This window comes from Hyperoodon ampullatus, assembly GCF_949752795.1.
Source record: "Hyperoodon ampullatus genome assembly, chromosome: 14".
Lineage (NCBI taxonomy): Eukaryota > Metazoa > Chordata > Mammalia > Artiodactyla > Ziphiidae > Hyperoodon > Hyperoodon ampullatus.
The window spans coordinates 59,457,454-59,483,346 of NC_136927.1; the positions used below are offsets into that span (position 1 = coordinate 59,457,454).

Sequence of the window (25,893 nt, forward strand, 5' to 3'; positions counted from 1 at the left end):
CCTATCTGAATTTGCCTACCATGCCTCTTAGGAACACCACTTCTATCCAGATATTCACTGGAATGCCTTATCATGGGATCTCAGGGAATCACCTCTAAACAAAGAACTCATTTCACAGAAAACAGTACAGCCACCAGGTCACATACCCATCACCCAGAAGTAGCTTGCATCACATTTAAAAAACAGCAGAGTGCCTACTGGAGACCTAGCTATAGTGTTGAGGCTGAGGTGCTATCCTGTGGGATGAGGTGAATGTTCATAATCAATAATGAGCATTAAATAGTGTTTTTTTCCTAACAGCCAGAAAGAAGTGTCCAAGTTATTACCTTAACTCTTGCCTGGTAAACGGTCTTCTGCTTCACCTCTTGCTCCCCTCCCATCTATTCTCCACATTGTAGCTAGTGATTTTCTTAGAGTGCAGATCTGACCACATCACTCTCCATTCCCCCAAGCCCTTCAGAGGTGGAGCAGATATGAGTGGTAACCCACCCACCCAATAAACATTCCTCCTTGCTACTAGAGCTCCCATTCTGTGGGTTATCCGCCTATCCTCTATATGACACTACAATAATCTGGATTGGTCTCAACCAGTTGCAGTAAGTCTATTTCCCCCTTGCTTATGACTAATTTAAGAAGGACTATGTGACCAGGGAAGTCTCCAGAAGCTTTTGGGAAAGTTTTCCTCACTAATAAAAGGAGACATACAAGAAGAAACAGTCATTCTCTTCCCACTGGACCTTGTTTACCCCCATGTGGTGCCTAGAACTGGAGCAGCCATTATTTTTTTGGGGGGGGGGTCACGCTGCATGGCTTATGGGATCTTAGTACCCCGACCAGGGACTGAACCTGGGTCCTCGGCAGTGAAAGCGCGAAGTCCTAACCACTGGACCGCCAGGGAATTCCCTGGGTAGCCATTTTGGCAACATGAGGAAAGCCAGCCTAAGAGACAGGACTGACACATGGCTGAGTGGAAAGATATGAAGGAGACAGAGTTTAACAATGCCCAAGTTGATGAATTAGCCAACTCTGGAACTGTTCCTGTGTCCTCAAATCCATTCCCCTCTCCCTAATCATTACCACTTTACATCAATCTATCAGCGACTCTGGTCTCTACTGCTGCAGCCCCTAACTGTATTTCCTGCTTCTATCCTGGTCTCCCCATGGGCTATTCTCTAACTAGTAGTCTGAGTCATGTTTTCCAAATTACAAATCTGGTTGGTCTGTGGCTTCCCACTTCTCTCATGACATTCTACAAGATCTACAGTCTGGCCCAGTCTTCTACATTTTCATCTCTTACTACTCCCTTAAGTCTCTGCCCTTCAGCCACTCACGGTCCTTCATTATTTATTTTATTATTATTATTATTATTATTTTTGCGGTATGTGGGCCTCTCACTGCTGTGGCCTCTCCCGTTGCGGAGCACAGGCTCCAGACGTGCAGGCCCAGCAGCCACAGCTCACAGGCCCAGCCACTCCGTGGCATGCGGGATCCTCCCGGACCGGGGCACGAACCCATGTCCCCTGCATCAGAAGGCGGACTCTCAACCACTGCGCCACCAGGGAAGCCTCCTCATTATTTTTTGAATGTGCCCTTCCCTCACCCACCCTCACTACTGACAGATTGCTCCTGATATTCCCAGTGCCTGGAATGTTCCCCATCCCCCTTTCCCCAATGCCCTTGCCTATGATTAGGTCTCAATTAAAATATCATTTTTAAAGGAAGTTCTGAACTGGTGGACTGGAATCATCAACTGGTAGATTCACAAACATGCTCTGCTTCCTTGAGAGAGTTATAAAACATACAAATGTAAATACTACCCAAGATGAGGCCTGCGCTCTGCAGTCTGCCATGGTCCTCATTTTCCAAAATGACCTATTCCTACTGTCTACTTAAGATACCCTGTGACCCCTGGCTCTAGACTCTAAAAGGCCACCTCTTGGGCTTCCCTGGTGGTGCAGTGGTTGAGAGTTCGCCTGCCGATGCAGGGGACATGGGTTCGTGCCCCGGACCAGGCGGATCCCACATGCCGCAGAGCGGCTGGGCCCGTGAGCCATGGCCGCTGAGCCTGCGTGTCCGGAGCCTGTGCTCCGCAACGGGAGAGGCCACAACAGTGAGAGGCCCATGTACCACACACAAAAAATAAAATAAATAAATAAATAAATAAAAGGCCACCTCTTAATATAGGTTCCTATGCCTCTGTACCAGTTCTTCACGTTCTATATTGTTGTTTGAACTTATACAGCAAGTTCCCTGAGTGTAGGGACTAGATCTGCTCCCGAGCAAATCCCTGGCACCTTGCACATATCAGATGCTTGATAAGTATTTATTAAACAAAAGTAACAGATGCAATGATGAATGAATGGATAGATGGGTAGAAGAGGGAGGTATGGCAAATCTTTTTGCATTTCCTGTCCATGGTCACATAGGAAAGGAGTCAGATGAACCTGGTAAAAAATTTCTCACCTCTTAACCCATTAGAAGCCTGTTTTCTACCCCATGATTCAAAAGGTTTGACCTTAGGTCTGCCTTCCTCCCTGCTGACACACCAGCCTCAGCAAAGAACTCACGTTGAATTCCTCTCTGAAGAGCTTATTGTCATCAGCCATTCTCCGGTTAATCTCCTCTTCCAGCTTGTCCACGGGCAGGGGCGGATACTTCCTGTTGGTGCTTGGGGACCTGGCCAGAAGTGGTACGCTCTGGGGTTCTGCAGTGCATAAGGGGGAAGGTTGGTCAGGTGCCCTGGGGACACAGCCCTTCTCTGGAGACTAAATTAGGGGTTCTATCTCATGGACCAGGCATCCAAAAACTAGGGCTGCTTTCAAGTCTTTTTTTCCCTTTCCTTTTAGGATGGGGAAACTCCTATTTTCTTGATTTTTCTTCTCCATGAAGGTTCCCCATGTCATTTAGGGGTGTCTTACCCACATCCTCAGTGCGGCCATTGGATAAGCGGAAAGAATTGGAATGGCTCCCAGCTTGCTTGTATTTCTTAAACCTAATGAGAAAATGTTCAGAGTGAAACACTAAGCACAGAGTCAGGAGAGACCAATCATTGGCTTTGTAGCTTCACCTACTGATTCAGCATTTTAAAATATCCTTTACCAAAAAACAGGCTCTTTTAGAGATAGGTTCTGCACACACTGAAGCAGCTCCAGTGGTGACTGAGCACCTCACTGTGCTCTTGCTCACCCTCAGCACACTAGAATCCAACCCAGAAAACCCCACAGTATGTTCTGGCTTGAATGGCTCCTCTGTGCAGCCCCAGTTCCAGGATTCGCTGCAGATCATAGCCACACCAGGTGGAGGTAGAATGTGTGGGTAGAATACAGTGGGGGGAGATAAGTGTCAAACAAAAATCCTGGTACTTCCCTGGTAACCAGGGAGAAGCTCAGAGCTTCAGACTGGGTTGGCAGAGGTCTGGCCACAAGTCTCCTGCAGAAAGGTGGAGACACACAACAAACTGTAGGGGTGTACAAGGTTTCCCTCTCTTTATCCCTGCAGAAGAACAGAGGGAGCCCAGAGCGGCTTAAGCCAAAAATAAGGTAGAGTTAAACCCAATTAGTCAGGGTTGTGACTTTAGCAGGAAGAGAACAAATGCACCTCCTCCTTCCCTCCCTTGGGTTTCCCTTCCTGGCTTTGGTACCTGTTTGAGGAGTAATACCTAAAAGACCCTGGAAGAAAGTCAGAAAGAGAAACTCTGTAGCTCACATGGTTCAGTTCAGCATGCAAGAGTCAGGGACCCTAGAAGGGTTTGGGGACAAAGCCCCAGCTAGAAATAAAGTAGACCTTTACTGAGCACATAATCTTCACTGTGGTGCTTTCAGGGGTTGTTTCAATAGGGCTAGATCTGAGGATCTTAAAACGCCTATTAGTAACAAGAGACTGTGGCTTCTTCCCTCAACCTCTAAACCACTGTCCTGGGTTTTAGGGTGAACTGGAGTTGAGGGATTGCACTTGGGACAGATGGAAGCAAAAGGGAGGGGCTAGGTGTTAAGGAAGACTATGTAAAACTTTAAAACATTTCTAAGCAGAATTTTAATCTTAGGAGTGCTACCATGAGTCATTCCCCTCTATCCCATTCACTGTCTTTATCCTACTGTCTTCTGGACTGTGTGGGCTTACTGAGACCCTGGGGTATTGAAACAGAGTCCAAGAGAATACAGAAGCATTAGCACGCTCACCTCAACATGTACAAAACTATGATAATAAACACGATCACTAGCAGAGAGGACAGGGCCACCATCACTGCAATAATTGGCGTCTCATCTGAAATCAAGAGAACAAAACACGTTATTATCATTGTATGTAATGGAGGGCTCAACTCGGCTGCTCAGGGAAACACCCAGATGAGGAAGAAGGGCTCCTCCAAATGCTTACGTAGATGGCTGGGCATGGGGAGGGAGAGAGGGAGAGAAGGAGGGGGGTGGGGGGGAGAGACAGAGAGAGAGAGAGAGGGAGGGAGAAAAGAGAACACCTTCCACTGCCAGCCCAGGGCTATTGGGTGAAGAGGAGGGTACAGTAGGGTAAGAGCCCAGGGTGACATGTCCACCCCATCTCTGACTTATCATACATATGTTTATTTTGTGTCTCCCTGCATTACAATGAAAGCTCTTTGAAGGTAGAGACTGTTTCTTTCATTGCTATAAAGCCTAAAACAAAAACAGTGCTCAGCACATAGAAATACTCAAATATTTCACAGAGTATTCATCAATCCTAATGGCAAGCTGGGTGTGCAGGGCCAACAAGGTACTTTCTCCCAGGCTCAGTGCGCTCCATCTAGAGGAAGATGGGAGAAAAAGGAAAAATGACAATTTTCCTATCATAAATCCAAATGGTTTCCTGGCACAGAGAATACTGTTCCTGATTAAAGCAAGGACACATTATTAGATCCTTAAGCACTGTGTCAAAAAATGCTGGGTACTCTTTTCTACCTCTTTCCACAGCTACCTTTTACCAGGACCCCAACTACAGCAACATCTGGCTTGGAGATAAAGCAACTCTGCCCTCCATTCCATAGGGCCTGGCTTCCTTTCCGCCCCACACTGAACCTCATGGCAGCTGACCAGGTGCCACCTCATCCTCTTCCTGCACTCTCATGCCCCCACCACGAACTATACAACCAGTCTGAATTTTTAACTGTCTTCTCCATTTTCCATCTTTCCTAGCAGCACCACTTTTCATCCTCTTTAGCAGATCCCCCCATGTAAAGGTCAATCCTGTCACATATGTTCTGTATTACATCTATTACTGTCACCTCAAAGACCTGTCTTCCTGACCTCATTTACCCTCCTCCAACCACAAACAGCCAGCCCCATGTCTCTCTTCACAGTTAACTTCTCACAACGGTTGTCTTATTTAACAGTTGTTTTCTCCAACCCCTTACCTCTGGGTACTCCTTAATCTATTTTGCTCTGACTCTATCCTCAGTGAGCCATTTACATTGCTCATCAAGGACACCAACAAATGGCATATTGCCAAATCCAATGGAAACATTCCCATCCTCATCTGATTCAACTTCTTAGCAGCATTCATTCAAAAAATATTTATGGGGACTTCCCTGGTGGCACAGAGGTTGAGAATCCGCCTGCTGGTGTAGGGGACATGGGTTCGATCTCTGGTCCGGGAAGATCCCACATGCCTCGGAGCGACTAGGCCCGTGCGCCACAACTACTGAGCCTGTGCTCTAGAGCCCGCGAGCCACAACTATTGAGCTCACGCACCACAACTACTGAAGCCCGCGTGCCTAGAGCCTGTGCTCCACAACAAGAGCAGCCCCTGCAACTAGAGAAAGCCCATGCGCAGCAATGGAGACCCAATGCAGCCAAAAGTAAATAAAATAAATAAATTTACAAAAAAATTTATGGACCAGCAACTGTATGCCAGGCACTGTTCCAGACACTGGGAATAGAGAACTGATTAAACAGACAAGGGACAGAGAGCTGACATTCTGGGGGAAGTGGGAGAAAACTGTTCATAAACAATTTCAGGCAGGGGCAAGATATATGAAGAAAAGAAGGGTAAAGGGATAGAGAGTGATGGGTTTTGGGGAGGGGGAAGTGGTTGGCTAGAGTAAAGTGGTTGGCTAAAGAGTAGTTTGGGAAGGTCTGAAGTGGTTATACTGAGCCATTACTTAGAGTGGTCTAAATAATGTGAATAAGTAAACCACAAAAAGATCTGTGCAAAGAGCTTTCTAGGCACAGGGAACAGCAAGCATAAGAGCCCTCAGGAGTTTGGTGGGTTCAAGAAATAGCACAAAGACCAAGATGTGGCTGGAGATGTGGGCAGAAGCCAGAAGACTTAGGGCTTTGCAGGCCATGGTAATGAGTGTGGATTTAGTTCTGAATGTGATGAGAAACATTATGTGATTGGAAGGGTTTGAACAGGAGAGAGATATAAATGTTTACATTCTTTTAAAAGATCAGCTAGTCAGGGCTTCCCTGGTGGCGCAGTGGTTGACAGTCCGCCTGCAGATGCAGGGGACACGGGTTTGTGCCCAGGTCCGGGAAGATCCCACATGCCACGGAGTGGCTAGGCCCGTGAGCCATGGCTGCTGAGCCTGCGCGTCCGGAGCCTGTGCTCTGCAACGGGAGAGGCCACAGCAGTGAGAGGCTCACGTACCGCAAAAACAAAAAAACAAAAACAAAAACAAAATGATCAGCTAGTTAAACGGACTCATAAGCAGCAGTCATGAGGTAGGAGGTAATCCAGCAGAATGTGGTGTCATGCAAAGAACAGAGTTTTTCAAGAAGGGGGGAGTAGTCAACTCAATCAAATACTCAATCAACAGATTCGGTAGGATGAAAACAGAGATGTGAAACTGGATTTGACAAGAGGGCAGTTATTGGTGCCCTTTTCAAGAGTGGTTTCAGTTAAGCAGTTGTTGAGAAAGACCAAATGGAGTGAAATAAAGATGGAAAGAAGAGACAGTGAGATACTGACTCCTTATTTGAGGTGAGGACTTTTATCATAAAGAGATTCAGAGAAAAGCAGCAGCTGGAGGGAGAAGTGGGGTGGAAAGTTTTTAAAGAGATGGGAGATATTGTACAATGCTTCTTTGTTGATGGCAATTTTCAAACATACCCTGGTATGTGGATCTCATACTAAAATGAGCATTCAAACTGGCTGACTACGCCCTCCTCTCTTTTTTTTAAAATTAATTAATTAATTTATTTTTGGCTGCATTGGGTCTTCGTTGCTGCGCGCAGGCCTTCTCTAGCTGTGGCGAGCAGGGGTTACTGTTCGTTGCAGTGCGTGGGCTTCTCATTGCCGTGGCTTCTCTTGTCGTAAAGCACAGGCTCTAGGTGCACGGGCTTCAGTAGCTGTGGCAGGCGGGCTCAGTAGTTGTGGCTCACGGGCTCTAGAGCGCGGGCTCACTAGTTGTGGCAGACAGGCTTAGCTGTTCCATGGCATGTGGGATCTTCCTGGACCAGGTCTCAAACCCACGTCCCTTGCACTGGCAGGCAGATTCTTAACCACTGTACCACCAGGGAAGTCCCTCCCTCCTCTTTGAAGAACTTTCCTCTCTTGGTTTCTACAACAAAGCACTCTTCTGATTCTATGTCTTGTCTGCTTCAAATTATTTTCTCTTGTCAGTTGTTGCTCTTCTAACACAGATATCTAAATGTCTGATTTCCTCAGGGCTGTTCTTGGCGCTCTTCTCTATGCTATCTAGTTGATCAGATCAGGCTGGAAGCTCAAGTGATATGCTAGCAATTCCCACATCTGCATTGCTTGGTCAGACCTCTCTTCGAACTCTTCTGAAACTATAGTGTCACCCCTACTTTAAATTTCACAGGCAATGCAAACTTCCTGGGTCTAAAAAAATTTCCCTCACTGGTGATTCAGTAGCTAGTACTGCCACCCATCCACCCTGTTGTTCAAGCGAGAAATGTGGAAATCCCCCTTAGTTTCTTCTCCATGCTTAGCTTCTATGTCCAACCCAGCTGCAAGTAATGTTTTAGCACTAAAACCAACACCTCAAATTTGTCTGCCTTTTCTCTACTCTGTTGCCATCACTCTAGTCTAAATCTCTGTCCTCTCTCAACTGAATCATGGTAAGCTGCTATCCCCTGCCAGTCCATTTTCCAGAAAGCAGGGAGAGTGATCTCGAAGAAAGCGAATCAGATCATGTTCCCCTCTTATGTAAAAACCTTTCAATGGTTTCCCAAGCCTTTAGAATGAAATCTAATATCCTTACCCTGGCCAATAACAACCTCCCTCATTTAGCCCCTGCTTTCTCTATCTCCTCCCACTCTTTCCTTGCTCACTGAACTTCAGCCACTGGCATCCTTCCATCCTGGGTTCACTCTTTCCTTGGGCCTTTGAACATGTTATTCCTTCTGCTGTATATAGCCTCCCTCTGTTCTTTGCCTGGCTAACTCCTAGTCATCCAGTTCTCATTTCAAGTGTTACTTTTACCAGAGAGGTCTTTTCTGACTTAACATTAAATTAGGTAAGCCTTAGTTTCCTTACCTGTAAAATCAGTTATTCTAAAGATTAAATGAGATCATCCATGTAAAGTTCTTGGCACAGTAACTTGCACACATTATGTACACAGTCAGTGTTAGCTATTATTGTTTTTTATTAGTCTCACAGAGCACTCTGTTATTTCTCTTGATAATACCCTCATACTTTGTAATTATATATTTATGACTGTCCTTCCTTTACACCATAAATTCCACAAAGGCAAGGATTATATACCTGCTTTGCTTCTCACCATATACCTAACACCTAGCACAGAATTTCACACATAGTAGGCACAAATACTGGATGGACTACACTGAGCGAATGAATAAAAGAATTAATGATTTATCACTAAATATGTCTTTGTTCAATGCCACTCAGAGAGGGCTGTATACCAGGTATTAAAAGAAGGTAATTAGAGACATCTGGCTCAAGACAGTGGGCTGAATCCATAATTTTATTTCTTTCTCTTCCCAAAAGGACACTGAAACGATAGAAGAAACATAAAAATATGAATGAAATAAAAATTGCATCTGGGGCTTCCCTGGTGGCACAGTGGTTAAGAATCTGCCTGCCAATGTAGGGGACATGGGTTCGAGAAGATCCCACATGCCGTGGAGCAACTAAGCCTGTGCACCACAACTAGTGAGTCTGCGCTCTAGACCCCACGAGCCACAACTACTGAGCCCATGTGCCACAGCTATTGAAGCCCGTGCACCTAGAGCCCATGCTCCACAATAAGAGAAGCCACCGCACCACAATGAAGAGTAGCCCCTGCTCGCTGCAACTAGAGAAAGCCCTCATGCAGCAATGAAGACCCAAAGCAGCCAAAAATAAATAAATTTATTAAAAAAGAAAAAATCTTAAAAAAAAAAGCACATCTGGAAGGCAGCAAAGAGTGGCATCAGCAAACCAGAAACTTTGAGGGATTTGTGGACGACAAAGCAGATGGGATTGGACTGCTGAAGAGATCAATCACAGCTGAAGAGCCTCCAGTTAAAAGGTAAGTACTAGTTCCATCAGTCTGAGCCTAGAAACACCTCAAGTTCAGCGTCAGACCAGGACAGGGATGAAAGTAGGTCTTGGGGTAGTAGGGTATTTAACCAAAGGCTTGCCAACGCAGTCCGTACACCCACAGGCTGAGCAACAAGCTGTGGTGTCTCATCTGGGCTCAGTTTGAAAAACAGTGCTCTATACAGAGTGAGGGTGTGCTGATGGCTTCTTTAGTAAAAAAAATATATATATATAAAAAATATAAGCTGCATATACATTTTTTAACTTGTTATTATGGAAAACTTTCAAACTTACACAGGAGTAAAAGAACACTACAGTAAATCCCTATTCACTGACCATTTCACTTTGACAATATTACCAGATGCCAGTTTTTTCATCTATACCAGGGTTGGGTTTCTCAGCCGCACACTAATAACATTTTGGGATAGATAATTCTCTGCTGTGGGGGGCTCTCGTGTGCACTGTAGGATGTTTAACATCATCTCTGGTCTCTAGTTACTAGATGCCAGTAGCAAACCCTTAATTGTGATGACCAAAATCACCTTCAGACATTGCCAAATGTCTTCTTGGGGGGAAAATCACCCTGAGCTGAGAACCACTGGATTATATTAAGGCAAATCTGAGACATATCATTTCAACTGTATTTACTTCAGTATGTGGCACTAAGAGATAAGGGTTCTTAGCATAATCACAATACCTTTACCCTATTTAAAAAGCAACACTGTAGCCCCTGCTACCGGCAACTAGAGAAAGCCCCTTGTGCAGCAACAAAGACCCAACGCTGTCAAAAAAAAAAGCAACACTAATTCCTTGATATAATCTAGTATTCAGTTACTGTTTAAGTATTCCTGATAGCCTTACAGATGCTTGTTTTGCTTTGGTTAAAACTGGCATCCAGAGACGATGCACATGACTGCCAGACACACTAGGTCCACAGAGGGTTTCCTGGGTGGGCCCCAAAGACAGAGGAAGAACAAGAGTGGTACCTGAGGTAATTCTAGGCCACAAGACATGAAGAAGGGGAAAAGAAAGGCAGTTCCGCCTAGAGGATAAGTGTGTCCAACTTCCTAAACAATGACTGAACCCCTAGTTTAGGATATGTTCCTGTTTGTCCTCCTGAAGGGACACCTACTGTGAGCACATTCCAATCAACTCAGTGCTCCAGAGCAAAGCTCAACCAGAGCCCTACAGGAGACCTTCACAAATACCAATGACAGCAGAGGCAGTATAAGAAACAGAATAAATCTTTAAAAATATACTGCAATTTATGCAAGAGGACTCTGCATCAATTAAAAAAAAAAAGCCAGGGCTTCCCTGGTGGTGCAGTGGTTGAGTCCGCCTGCCACTGCAGGGGACACGGGTTCGTGCCCTGGTCCGGGAGGATCCCACGTGCCGCTGAGCAGCTGGGCCCGTGAGCCATGGCCGCTGAGCCTGCGCGTCCGGAGCCTGTGCTCCGCGACGGAAGAGGCCACAGCAGTGAGAGGCCCGTGTACTGCAAAAAAAAAGAAAAAAAAAAGCCACTATAAAATGAGGAGCAATCTCATACCTATCAGGAAAAAAAAAGTCCCAGAAAATAACAGGTGTTGGCCAGGATGTGGAGAAATTGGAACCCTGTGCACTGTTGGTGAAAATGTAAAATGGTGTAGCTGCTGTGGAAAACAGTATGGCGGTTCCACAAAAAATTAAAAATAGAATTATCATATGATCCAGCAATTCCACTTCTGGGTATATGCCCAAAAGAATACCCATGTTCATAACTAAACACGGGTTTAGTCACAATAGCTAAAATGTAGAAGCAACCAAATGTCCTTTGACAGATGAATGGATAAGCAAAATGTGGTATACGTATACAATGAAATACTTTTAGTCTTAAAAAGGAAGAAAACATATGCTACAATATAAGGATGAACCTTGAAGACATTATACTAAGTGAATAAGCCAGTCACAAAAAGACAAACACTGTATGATTCCATTTATATGAGGTACCCAGAGCAGTGAAATTCACAGAAACAGAAAGTTTAAGGTATATAGTATAATGATCTGACTTACATACATCATGAAATGATTATCAAAATAAGTTTAGTGAACATCCGTGATCTGATACAGATACAAAATTAAATAGAAAAATTTTTTCTCTTGTGATGATAACTCTTAGGATTTACTCTTAACAACTTTCATATTTAACATACAGTAGTGTTAATTATGTTTATCATGTTGTACATTACATCCCTAGTACTTATTTATCTTATAACTGGAGGTTTGTATCTTCTGACTGCCTTTATCCAATTCCCTCTACTGCTGCTACCCCCTGCCTCTGGTGACCATAAATCTGACCTCTTTTTCTATGAGTTTGTTGGTTGGTTGGTTGGTTGGAAAAACATTTTAACTCTCCCAAGCTTTCAGGCCAGAAGAGTCCTCTATCATAAAAGTCAGATTTTACCTCTTGACATCTGAACTACACCCATGTTTTTAATACAGTTAAAGAAAATACAGATAGTAAAGATGTTCCCAGGCCTGTGTGAGGGAAGGAGACTCAGACCTATTAATAAAGTAGGAGAGAATTTACAGCTCCCTGTATCAAATCTCAGACTTGGAGACAGGCTCAGAATCCAGCCACCCTCCTAGGGCTCTTCCCAAACCAGACAGACTCATCATATCATTGTGCTTAGCCCTGTCCTGATCTGGGCCCTCTGGAGATGTGGCCTTGCATGATGCAGGCAAGGCAGGAACAGTGGTCCATTCCCTGCCACTCCCACCTCCACGCCCCACTCCCCAACCACCCATTCTAGCAGAAGTTCACTCCCTAGACTCAGACCAGAGGACAGCATTTAAAAAATACTAAAATGGTGTTCTGGGACAACAGTTGTCTATTTGCTAATATCCCCTTTCCAAGAAAACAAAGGGTCATGCTATTTTAAGGGCTCACATGTAGACAGGTGAATCACTCAAGGACTTAAGACACACCTTGGTCAACTGCAAAAATAATCAGTGAAGGGACTTCCCTGGTGGCGCAGTGGTTAAGAATCCGCCTGCCGGGGTTTCCCTGGTGGCGCAGTGGTTGAGAGTCCGCCTGCCGATGCAGGGGACACGGGTTCGTGCCCGGGTCCGGGAAGATCCCACATGCTGCGGAGCGGCTAGGCCCGTGAGCCATGGCGCTGAGCCTGTGCGTCCAGAGCCTGTGCTCCGCAACGGGAGAGGCCACAACAGTGAGAGGACTGCGTACCGCAAAAAAAAAAGAAGAAAAAAAAAAGAATCCACCTGCCAATGCAGGGGACACGGGTTCCATCCCTGGTCCAGAAAAATCCCACATGCCACGGAGCAACTAAGCCCATGCACGACAACTACTAAAGCTCACATGCCCTAGAGCCCACACACCGCAACTACTGAGCCCATGCGCCGCAACTACTGAAGCCCGCATGCTCTAGGGCCTACGTGCCACAACTACTGAGCCCGTGTGCTGCAACTACTGAAGCCCGTGCACCTAGAGCCCATGCTCTGCAACAAGAGAAGCCACCGCAATGAGAAGCCCGCACACCGCAATGGCTGCTTGTTGCAACTAGAGAAAGCCCGCGCATAGCAGTGAAGACCCAGCGCAGCCAAAAAAAAAAAAAAAAAAATCAGTGAAGTAAAAGCCATACTCCTCTAGCCTCACTTCCTCAGGCCCATTTTTTTTGTTGTCTTCACACTTTTTGGTAGAAATATTTATCAACACTCAAAGGCAAAGTTGCTTTAAGTGCTTCTTATAGGTTGTTAAGTGCTCTAAAAACAGCAAAAGTCATCAAAAGTTGCCTCAAGTGCCCAAACCTCTGGGATGAACCCAATCACTGTTGTCTTGGGCCAAATTACCATTTGGAAACCTTAATTCCTATTGCCCATCCATCTTCCCTAGGGCCTCTGGAGTTATCTTTCTAACACAAAAATCTGACCATGTCACTTCCTTCCTTAACATCACCAGGAGACACCCTGAGCTCAATGCACTGCTGCTGAGGCTACCTCTGACCACTTCCCACCTCATGCACATCAACCATGCACAGCTCCTCAAACACATGACTGGCTCTTTCATGTCTCCTTGCTTTTACCCTGTCTCATGCATCCTCATTTTCCTCAGTTACTATATTAAACTGCCCAAAACTCACCTTCATGCCTCCTTCCCACTCCCCAGGTATAGTGAGCCTTTTAAGCTCCCCTCATAGCACTTTGTATGGTATATATCCAATAGCATGTAGCTGAGTGGGCTCTGATTCTTGGTGTTCACACGTTTTTTCCATCAGACAGGGAACTTTTTTTTTTTTCTTTCTAGAATCCTCAGCACCTCATAGGTGCTGAATGAATATATTATTAAAGGTGCTTAGGGAAAGCCATCATAAATGAAGTTCACTTAATAATGTCACTTACTATGTTAATCCCCAAATCCCTATTTTTAAAAAAAATTTATTTATTTTATTTATTTTTATGTTTTGGCTGTGTTGGGTCTTCGTTACTGCACACAGGCTTTCTCTAGTTGCGGTGAGCCGGGGCTACTCTTCGTTGTGGTACATGAGCTTCTCATTGCGGTGGCTTCTCTTGTTGCAGAGCACGGGCTCTAGGCACGCAGGCTTCAGTAGTTGCAGCATGAGGGCTCAGTAGTCGTGGCTTGCGGGTTCTAGAGCGCAGGCTCACTAGTTGTGGTGCACGGGCTTAGTTGCTACGCGGCATGTGGGATCTTCCTGGACCAGGGCTTGAACCTGTGTCCCCTGCATTGGCAGGAGGATTCTTAACCACTGTGCCACAAGGGAAGCCTCCAAAATACCTCTCTAACAAGAATGCCAACCCCCTTCTAGACTTCAACTCTAGCAAAGTATTGAAAGAGAAACCCAGGGGGAGCGGGTGATCTGATTTGAGAGCTGAGAAACTTTAAGGAGCCTCTGGGGTGCAATAGAATGTTTATCCTGCCTGGTTCTAGAACTCTGTAGCTCAAGGACTCCTTCACAAATACTAACAGGTACTAGTCCAGATTTTTTGAAAAAACCCAGTTATAGAAATTACATCTAAAATAATGTAAAGTATGGTTAGAATAGTTTTATCCTGTATTCTTGCTGTTTAACAAATATCAGTTATAAAGTCTTCATGTGAAAACCCTAATTTAAAAAACTATTAAAATAAAAAGTAAGATGAGACAGGTTTATGCAGAACTTTGTTTAAAAGGTACAGGGCAGAGGATGAGCTAATGTCTACAGCTGTGGTAGTAAACTGCAGCGTGACCCTGCCTTGGAGCGCACCCTTGTTTCCACAAATGCTGACTGGCTGGCTGAGATTCCTGATCCCCTTAGGCTCCCATCTAATTAACAGTAATAGTAGCAGAGTGGTGGTGGTGGTAAAGAGTTGCTGAGCAACTGCTATATGCTGACCCAGCAGTAGGCCAAGCACTAGTTCAATGTTAGTTCATTCCTCACAACAACCCTAATGAAGGAAATTCTGTTCCCATCCTATTTTGCCAATGGCAAAAGGAGGCATAGGAGTTAAATACCTACCCCACCCTGCTGGTAAGTGGTAGAGAGTCAACATACAAACTCAGGCGGTCTAGCTCCAGAGCCCACGTTTTAACCACATATACTAATGCTTTTGCTGCCTTTGTTCTGACTCCATGGTATCTCATTTCCTCCCTCTACCCAATACTACTGCCATTACTGTCTCCCAGGGGCATGAGACTCTTTATCTCAGAGTCTGTTTCCCCTAGAACAAAACTAATGAAACCGAGATTTAAAACTAGCGAAGACTAAATAACAACTGGAAAGTATACTCATGACCACTGACTTCATGGTGAAGAGGTACTTGGTAGATAATGCCAGAACTGGATTTAATACATTACTATATAGTACACAAATCATCCAAATTAACACCAGTGAAAATGTTTTAAAAGAAAAGCTGGTTACAAAAGAACAAATACTGTATGACTCCACTTAAATGAGGTACACAGAACAGACAAATTTACAGAGACAGAAAGTAGATTAGTGGTTACCAGGGGCTGCGGGAAGGAGAAACGAGGAGTTATTGTTTAATGGGTTACAGAGTTTTAGTCTGGGATGATATTAAAAAAATAAAATAAAAAATTCTGGAGACAGATGGTGGTGATGATTGCACAACAATGTAAATGTACTTAATGCCACTGAACTGTGTGGTTAAAATGGTAAATCTTATATGATTTATATTTTTCAAAATTGGGAAAAGGCTGGCTCTACCAAAATAATTTGGAATACATTAAAAAAATAATACACATGAGAAAATAACTAGTTTCTTCAACTTTGAAAGAAAAGAAGCAAAGTTGCTTGCCTCCCGTCCTCTCTTTTTTATGCTTATATGTGCTGGCAATTAAAACACCAGCTATTGCTGTTCAAAAGCATATCAAAGGGGCTTCCCTGGTGGCGCAGTGGCTGAGAGTCCGCCTGCCTATGCAGGGGACACGGGTTCGTGCCCCGGTCCAGGAAGATCCCACATGCTGCGGAGCGGCTGGGCCCGTGAGCCATGGCTGCTAAGCCTGCGTGTCCGGAGCCTGAGAGGCCACAACAGTGAGAGGCCCGCGGATCACACACACACACACAAAAAGCATATCAAAGGCCAATGCATAAAAATTTATAACACTTAATCATCTGCATAAGGCATCATTTGCTTAGCAAACCCATTATAATGCAAATGTTTCAAAACAATAGCCTCATTTCTCAAAAAGTACTTGGCTTTAAAATTAGAATGTGATATCAAAATTTATAGCAATACTTCTGAGGATTTGCTCTGGTAAAATCATCATAACATATGGGGCTGAGACTATGTAAGCCTCTTCATTTTCCTGTTTGGTCAAAGGCAATTATACAAAATTATTTTTTAAACTTAAAAAGATTTATTATATTAGTATGTCACAATTAGCAATAATCTAGATAATTAAGGTAATTTATTTCTTTTTAATCATAATACTGAAACTACTCACATCTATATTTAGTCAGCTAGGTAAAACAGGGATAATATCTGGGGCAAGAAAAGGCTGAAGAGTATGAAAATACACACTAAGTAGAGGAAGGAATCAGAGATCTTATGTTTAATTTTGAAGCCTACCACTTTGACTTCTGATTTTATTATAAGATTGGTTAAAAGAGCTGTTTTAGGGAGCAAATATAAGTATCTATTGCAACATAAATCTATTAAGTTCTACATTTGATAGTGAGAATCTGGTAAGTGAAAGTGAATAGCAAGGGCACTACATTAATCAAATCTAGTTCCTGAGTTTAAGAAAGCAAGAGCTGGAAAATCAAGGGAAATCTGTACACAGTATGATAACACCTCACTGTTCCTCACCAAACATAGTGGCAGATGGGCAACACTTTGGGTTAGAGTATCTACTTTTCTTTCCTTTCTTAAATTATAGTTGCTGTACAGAGTATCTACTTTTCTGATTCAAATGCTCCCTACTTAATGGGACTTCATAAGCCTTCAAGTGTTCCATTACTTATGCAGGAAAAATTGTGCATGGTTAAATAATGGAATCAGAAAAAAACAAAACAAAACACAAGAAGTCTGATTTGATAAAATAGGAAATCAAGATGAGAAAAATTGCTTCACAGATTAATATTTTCCAAATTCAAATGCAATGATCATTTCTTAGACCATTGGATAATCTATCTTACGCTCTTTGATGGTAGCCTTACTGTTGTCCTAAGAGAAATATGCCACTTCTACAAGAGTACCCATGTATTCTATTCTCTGGTGAACAGGGATTCTGCAGTCCTGCTTAGACCACTGACATAACATCTCCAGTCATAGGGATGTTACACCAGAGGGCTGAAAATCCATAAAATCCATATAAAGTGACAAGAGGTCAACATTTTATAGACTAGGGGAAAAAACAACATCTACATTTAAAAACGTAATGAATACTTATTTCTGTTAGTCTTCTCCATGAGGTTAATATGGAAACAACTTGAGGAAAAATAAACAAGTAACAGTCAGAGATGCACAAGGTTACCACAGACTGAGCAGAGGAAACGCAACAAATATTGTACACTGTAAAAAGGACAAGAAACATAAGGTGAATGGCTCACCTCTTCTGTCCTTGGAGTCAGAATTACCTGTGTAATAAGTAAAAAAAAATAGAAACATTCACTCAGATTAAAGACAAACATTATTATTCAATCTAATGTAAAACAAAATAAGCTCTAGGAATATGGATACTTTTCCCTTTGTATATGTTGGAGCTACAATGAGGCACCCTCCAACAACTGGGAAATAAGACTGCCCAGATTCACTAAACTTTTATCGACGGTTTGTCCTTCTCCCTGAGGAGGACATTGCAAAAACAATGCAGCGTCAACATTCATAAAAAATACAAGAATGCCAAGAGAAATATAAACACAATAGTACTTGAGGTCTTTATGTCTTTTTAAGCCATTAAAATGCAACAGGGCAAAATTAAGTTAAAAATATAAAAGACCTAAATGATAATAGATAATAAAATCTAAATGGCATAGACCAAACTCTGTATACTAACAGAGAAAACCTTTTCAAAGGCTTATGAAATATCCAAGAGCCCTTATAAATTCCTCGTAGTAGAAATAGTACAGACAATATTCTTTTACCATGATGCAATAAAACTAGAAATTAACAAAGTAAGAAAACACTTGAAAATTAAAATCAAAACCTAACTGCAAAATGCCTAAACAAATAACAAATCACACTTGTGGCAGAATCTACTGACACTCCCCCAATATCAGTCTCTTCCTCTTCTTGCCTTTAGTACAGAACATCCCCCACTTTTAGCTGAGCACAAACCTGTCCATTTAGAGACTACATTTCTGAGACTCTAGGTGTAATCATATGAAGAATTCCAGTCAATGGGATGTGAACAAAAGCAATGAGAGTAACCTCTGGGTCACACCCTTTGGAAAAGAAATTGTTTGTAACTATTTCCTCTGTTGCTCCTTCCCAGGGGCTGGAATCAGAACCCAGTGATGAGAGCCACCTCTTGACCAAGCAGATGAGGGCAACTGTCAGGATGCCAGAGGCACAAGAAAAAAGGAATTTGGTCTCTGATGAGGTAAAGCCCCCCTGTCTACGTCTGGAATGTGAAAGGGGAGAGAAAGACATGTCTGTGTCTTAAGTGACTTAAGTGGTCAATGAATTTTGGTATGTCTTTGTAAGAGTCGCTTAGACCACTCCCTAACTAATATAACTACCTACAGGAACACTTATAGGATATGCCTAAAGCTGTGCTTATAAAAAATTCATAGCATTAGATACATATTAATTAAGAATAAAAATAAACAAATGAAGCATTCAATCCAGGAAGTAGTCCCTGCTCTCCACAGCTAGAGGAAGCCCACGTGCAGCAACAAAGACCCAACGCAGCCAAAAATAAATAAAAAATTAAATCTTTAACAAAAAAAGAAATAACTTAGAAATATCAATGAAAAAATTCGAAATAAAATAATATCAAATAAATTGCAACAGTTCATTCAAGAAAAATACAAGACCAAGTGGAGCTATTTTTGCTGGAATGTAAATAGTTCAAAATTAGAAAATCAATTAATATGATTCACTGAAGCATATGACAAAAAAAAGAAAAAAACCCATACAGATCTTGCTCAATGATGCTGAGCTGGCAACTGGCAAAATTTAACACCGCTTCTTGACATAAATACTCTTTAAAACAGGAATGAGTCAATAAATCCTGAACACGATAAATATGTTTATCTCAACGCAAGAGTCAACACCATGTTTAATGAAAAACAACTGAGATCATCCTCCTTAGAGTCAAGTCCAAAACAAGGCTATCTACTTTTACTATTATTTCCTAACTTTGTTCTAGAGGTATTCACCAATTCATTTAAACAGAAGAAAAGAGATCTAAAAATTTGGAAATTTAAAAAGAGATATTTGCAGATGAGATGATTTGAAAACTTATGATAATTGAAGAAAATTATGTCAAACATAAAGGAAATTAAGATGATCAGCATAAAATATATTGTATGTACAAAAATCAATGGCCTTATGTTGTACAGCTAAAACTAAAACAGTATTATATGTCAATTGTATCCCAATTAAAAAAAATAGGTTTCATAGCCCCAACAGCAACCAGTTAGAGGATACCATATTCCACCTATACTAACAAAAAACAAAAACAACAAAACAAAAAGAAAAACCTTTGAAATATGTAGAAATAAGCTGAACAAAACACGTGCAACACGAGTGGTGAAAATTTTAAAACACTTCCAAGAAATACAAAATAAAAGACTTCAGCAAATGGAATACGCAGCATTCTTGGATAGGAAGAATTAAAAATATCAATTGTCCCTGTTAATCTATAAACTTAACATGATCTATAAAAACTTTGTTCCAGCTATACAAGTTGATTATAACACTTATGAAGAAAAATAATCAAGAACTGCTAGCAAAATTCTGAAAAATAAGATTAACAAGGGATGACTCATCTTATCAGACATTAAGTATTTTATAAAGTTACAGTCATTAAAACAGTGGGGGGACTTCCCTGGTGGCACAGTGGTTAAGAATCCACCTGCTAATGCAGGGGACACGGGTTCGATCCCTCGTCCGGGAAGATCCCCCCATGCCACGGAGCAACTAAGCCCGTGCGCCACAACTACTGAGCCTGTGCTCTAAAGCCCACGAGCCACAACTACTAAAGCCCGTGCACCTACAGCCCGTGCTCTGCAACAAGAGAAAGCACCACAATGAGAAGCCCATGCACCACAATGAAGAGTAGCCCCTGCTCACGGCAACTAGAGAAAGCCCGCATGCAGCAACAAAGACCCAACGCAGCCCAAAATAAATAGATTAATTAATTAAAAAAAAAACAAAACCAACCTTAACATTGGCTAATAGGGCAGACTGGATAAATACATCAAGGTAAAGCCATACAATGAGGTAGCCCCTTACTATAATATAGAAAAAGTATGATAGGCTAACTGAAAAAAGTAATGTGTAGAAATGTACACAGTACATTTATTATCTGTGTTATAAATGGAAGAAAAAATGTATATGTGTGTGTGTGTATATACACACACACACACACACACACACACACACACACACACACTTGTTATTTTAGAAGAGTGAAAAACAAACTCAAAGCAAAGGTCAATAGAAAAGAAAAATTAAGATTAAAGAATTAATTCAGGATATGTCCAATATCCAAATAATAAGGATTTTAGATGAAAAGGACAGAGAAAATGGAAGAGGGAAGAACATTTTTGAACAAATACAAGAAAAATTTCCAGAACTGAAGGACGAAAGCTCCAAAGCTCCTATCCCAAAATAATTAATGAAAGAAAAAGACCCACATCAAGACCCATTTCTATGAAATTTCAGGGCACCAATGATGAAGAGAAGATCTTTAAAGACACACAAACAATTAGGAATCAGGATAGCAGTAGAATTCTCCAAGCCTGTGAATTAGAAGTCAGTTAGGACAATGCTTTAAAAATTCTAGGGAAAAAAAATATGTCCTCAAATTCTATACACACCCCTAAAGATATTTTTAGACATGTAATTCCTCATGCAATTTACCTCCCATGGACCCCTTTCTCAGGAAGCTACTGGAGGATACGTTCTACTAAGTGATGGGGTAATCCATGAAAGAAGACAATATGGAAGCCAGGAAGCAGCAAAGGAAATTCCCAGAATGATAGAGAAGGGAAATCCCAGGCTGACACTTGAGTAGCAGCCCTAGTGATCAGAAAAAACCTAGGCTTCAATAAGACAATGACAATGGAGGACTCAGGAGGACGATCTCTAGGTAAAAAAGAAATAAACAGATTATCTAATAGGTCTGACTTTGTGGAAAACTAACTGTATTACAAGCCTATGGAAAGTTTGGGAAGAAGCGGCTTCCAACAGCAAAAAATAAAAGGTAATTATTAAATACAGAAAAAAGTTGTACAAGAAAGAAAAAATAATCACATCACAGCTCAGCATGGAATAGTATTATATAGTCACAGTAATATAAAACATCAAATACTGATTTTACCAAAAGTTATGATGTAACAATTATGAGAGGCTTGATAAAATGGTGGTGACATGGCAGATGTGGGGTTTCAGGCTGTAACACCTGATGTACCATAAAGTTTTCCTTCTACTGATCTTGAATAAGAGCCACCAGTGAAAGGCAGTCTCAGCCTCCTCTGAGACATAAAATGTGTTAACTGTATAGTAACTGGTTTCTCAGCTACAGCATCATTTGGACCTACAGCAGATTATAGAAAACTCGGTTCCCTAACAGCAGTGTGGAGAGACCACAGAAGTGAGAAATAGGTCTTACTTGCTACTTGACAGCCTTCAGATCTAAGGCAAATTATTTAACCTCTAAGGTCTTACATCAAGCAACTACTAAAAAGAGATAATTATTCCTGGTCATCTCACAGAATTGTTAAATGAAAGACAGTACAGAATAGAAGAGCACAGGCCGTGAAGACAGTCAGTGACAGTCTCACCTTTTCCATTTACTACTTCAGCTTGTACAAGTTATTTTGCTTTTCCTCTCTGAGCAATGGCCATAATTTACAGAAAGAAATAAATTTTTACACCATTACTCAGTATGTGTTTGTATATAACTGAAACAAAAGTTTTACAAAATAATATATGTAACATGAAAAGAATAAAAATGGAAGAGGACACACACACAAATTTGTGGTGGCTCACTAAACTGATTTCAAGAATCGGTCATGACCTGTGCTTTGAAAAACACTGTAAAACTCCTTCACCTATAAAACATAAAATAGAACCTACTTAATAGGATCCATAGGATACTTCACAGGAATTACTTCTATAAAACTCATAGTACGATGCCTAACACTTAAAATTAGTGCTTACCATATGTAGGCCCCATTATAAATGTTTTACCCATATTAACTTGTTTAATCCTAACAGCTCCTTTATGAAGTAAGTACTATCATCATCATTCATTCTTATATACTGATGAAGAAACTGAGGTAAAGAGGTTAAATAGACTTGCCTATTGTCACACAGCTAGTGTATGGCAGAGTCAGGATTCAAAATCAAGTAGTGTGGGGGCTTCCCTGGTGGCGCAGTGGTTGAGAATCTGCCTGCCAATGCAGGGGACACGGGTTCGAGCCCTGGTCTGGGAAGATCCCACATGCCACGGAGCAGCTGGGCCCGTGAGCCACAACTACTGAGCCTGCGCATCTGGAGCCTGTGCTCCGCAACAGGAGAGGCCACAACAGTGAGAGGCCCGCGCACCGCGATGAAGAGTGGCCCCTGCTCGCCGCAACCAGAGAAAGCCCTCGCATAGAAACAAAGACCCAACACAGCCAAATAAATAAATAAAATGAATTTATAAAAAAAAAAAAAAAGATTAAAAAAAAAAAATCAAGTAGTGTGGCTCAGCAGATTGTGCTCTTAACTGCAAATGCTGCAAAACCTTTATAGTAGAAAATATGGGATTAAAGCTGGCAGGTGCAGGGCCTGAGTTGTAAGGTCTAGCTCAAAGATGTCATCAGCAAATGAGATTCAATTCAGTAAATATGCCCCCCAGGAGCCATATGTGATTCCATCTGGGGCACTCACCTTCTAACAAGGAAAAAATATGAGCCAAGGGGATAAGACCAAAGAAGAGTAACTGATTTTTGCTAGAAAAGGAATGACAATTATATAGCTGTCAGGGAACAATTATTTCCTTTACTACTCACAGAAGCCCTTTGAGGGACCCCCTCCAGTCCTCGGAAATTTGCTCTACCCCACCTGGTCTCAGATTTAGGTCTCTGATTCTATCTTCAAAGCCACTTCCACTTCAACCAGTGATTGATTCAAGAAGAGAAGTGGGCTGGGCTGAGGCCCTGAACAAACTGGCAGTGTAACTTAACTGTTTCCCTGAATTCCTCTTCCTAACTCTACTCCTGGCCACAGGCCTTCCCCTCTTATCTAATTGTTATAGACACCCAGACCCCTTCTCCTTCCCATGGTCTCCATGGATCCCTTCCTTTTCAAGGCTAATACTATTACTCAGTTTCACTATCCTTTCATCTTCAGTCTCTCACATCATCAATTAGCTCTCCTCTTTCTCTTATATTTTCAACCTTCTTCTCTACCATTAAACATGATTAAGTCTCCCCAGTCTAACCAGGATCCCATGCAAAGCAGGATAACCTCCAGAATCTATCTTCTTACCTCCTTTTTTTTTTTTTTTGGCCACACGGCACGCAGGATTTCAGTTCCCTGACCAGGGATCGAACCTGGGCCCCCTGCATTGGAAGTGCAGAGTCTTAACCACTGGACCACAGGGGAAGTCCCCTATCTTCTTTCCTCTTAACTCTGTGTTAACCAGATATTCCTGAGAATCCCCTATATCTAGGTTTCATTACTTTGTGCTTGGGTGATTTTACTTATTTCAAGAAATTTTACGGCTAGAAAACACAAACAAAAATAATAAAAGGGTGAACAAACTCAAAGAGGTAACAAAAGAACAAATAGAAACCACCTCTAGTACCTGAAGGAGGAAAGGTTTCTGGAGTGGTTGCTGCAGTGCTGGCATTCCCCTCCCAAGGTTCTGTTCTGGTATCTGTGAACTGGTTATCTGGAAGCCATGTTCCATTTGGTGAAACTGCAGTGACTACAGAATTGGTGCTTACTGTTCTTGTGGTCCCATTGTCAGAGTCTGAAGAATTGACAGTGGTTACATAGGTGGGTCCCAGAGTTAGGCTTGGGCTGAATGTTGGTGCCAAGGAAGGAGAAGTTACTGAAGAAGTAGGATTTGAAGTTTGGGTCTCTTCTTTAAGTGGTTCTGCTGTAGATGCTTTAATAGATCTTGTAACGCCTACTGAAGGTGAAACTACAAACACAAAAAAACAAGAAAACATCACACAAAGAATTTGAGAGCTCAACAGGTATGAGGCACAAAGCAGCAAGCCCTTATTACACTCTCAAACACTTGGAGACCAATGAGCAGATACATACACATACAACTCACACTCTTTTATTTTATTATCTTTAAAAAAAAATTGAAGTATAATTGATTTACAATGTTGTGTCAATCTCTGCTGTATAGCAAAGTGACTCAGTTATACATATATATACATTCTTTTCCATTATCATTTGTCCTAGGAGATTAGATACAGTTCCCTGTGCTATATAGTAGGACCCTGTTCTTTATCCATTCTAAATGTAAGAGTTTGCATCTACCAACCCCAAACTCCCAGTCCATCCCTCTCCCTCCCCCTCTCCCCCTTGGAACCACAAGTCTGTTCTCTATGTCTGTGACTCTATTTTTGTTTCGTAGATAGGTTCATTTGTGCCATATTTTAGATTCTACATATAAGTGGTATCATATGGGATCTTTCCTACTTCACTTAGTATGATAATCTCTAGTTGTATCCAAGTAGCTACAAATGGCATTATTTTGTTCCTTTTTTTTTTGTTCTTTTTTATGGCTGAGTAGTATTCCATTGTATATATGTACCACATCTTTATCTGTTGATCGACATTTAGGTTGTTTCCATGTTTTGGCTATTGTGAACAGTGCAGCTATGAACATAGGGGTGCATGTATCTTTCTGAATTACAGTTTTCTCTGGGTATATGCCAAGTAGCACATACTCTTGTTTTAATGCTGAATCCTTCCCTCACTTCCAAAGGATTACTGTCTAATGGAGGGAGAAACTGGATTCTTTACTTAGTTCCTCAGAATCAATATATGAGTCTTAAATAGCAACCATTTTCTTTTCTTTTTTTTAACTTTTCAGGAATGAATACATAATCTCTTTATTTAAAGTAGTATATGGTATATAGAACAATGCTGAGCATAGCATACACTATAACCCAGAGATGTGCAAAGACATTTTACTATCACTTTTTTTTTTTTTGCGGTACGCGGGCCTCTCACTGCTGTGGCCTCTCCCGTTGTGGAGCACAGGCTCCGGACGCGCAGGCTCAGCGGCCATGGCTCACGGGCCCAGCCGCTCCATGGCATGTGGGATCTTCCCGGACCGGGGCACGAACCCGTGTCCCCTGCATCGGCAGGCAGATTCTCAACCACTGCGCCACCAGGGAAGCCCTTACTATCACTTTTAAGTAAAACTTTAATATTTTTTCTTTCTTCAGTACCACCGAGGCCTTCAAATTTGGGTCATTAAACATAAAACCAAAATTCTATTCCAAATACCAGTCTTATCAAATGGCACTTTACCTATGGTAGTGTTGTTGGCACCAACGTGTATCAGACCACTGCCAAGCAGAACAAGAAGGAACCAGGAATCCATGTTGACCTGGAAAATAGAGAGCCATTTTAGATAAGGTCCCATTATACTGTAACTATGTCCAAACTACTCACCAAAGGAGTATTTTGGGCAAACTCTTCCTAGCTATTAAAGTGCACACACAGGACCAATGATCTTTTGGGAGTCTGGTAAGCACAATTCCCCAGGAATCC

The 25,893-nt window shown here is 42.1% G+C and overlaps 1 protein-coding gene across 10 annotated transcripts in view; it reads right to left on the reverse strand.

Annotated features, from left to right (window-relative positions):
• The window catches only part of PTPRA (protein tyrosine phosphatase receptor type A), a gene marked incomplete at its 5' end in the record, with an annotated part of 132,525 nt that overhangs the window by 45,076 nt on the left and 61,556 nt on the right, over positions 1-25,893 (reverse strand). For 4 of the 10 annotated variants that reach the window (XM_079719212.1, XM_079719209.1, XM_079719207.1 and 1 more), the window contains 5 exons: positions 2,568-2,704; positions 2,919-2,992; positions 4,179-4,263; positions 23,957-24,298; positions 25,651-25,729. In XM_079719212.1, the coding sequence (XP_079575338.1) occupies positions 2,568-2,704; positions 2,919-2,992; positions 4,179-4,263; positions 23,957-24,298; positions 25,651-25,729 (717 nt within the window). Of the gene's footprint in view, positions 1-2,567; positions 2,705-2,918; positions 2,993-4,178; positions 4,264-17,540; positions 17,568-23,956; positions 24,299-25,650; positions 25,730-25,893 lie in introns of those variants that run through there. The other 6 variants (XM_079719213.1, XM_079719210.1, XM_079719206.1 and 3 more) reach the window with 5 other exon arrangements.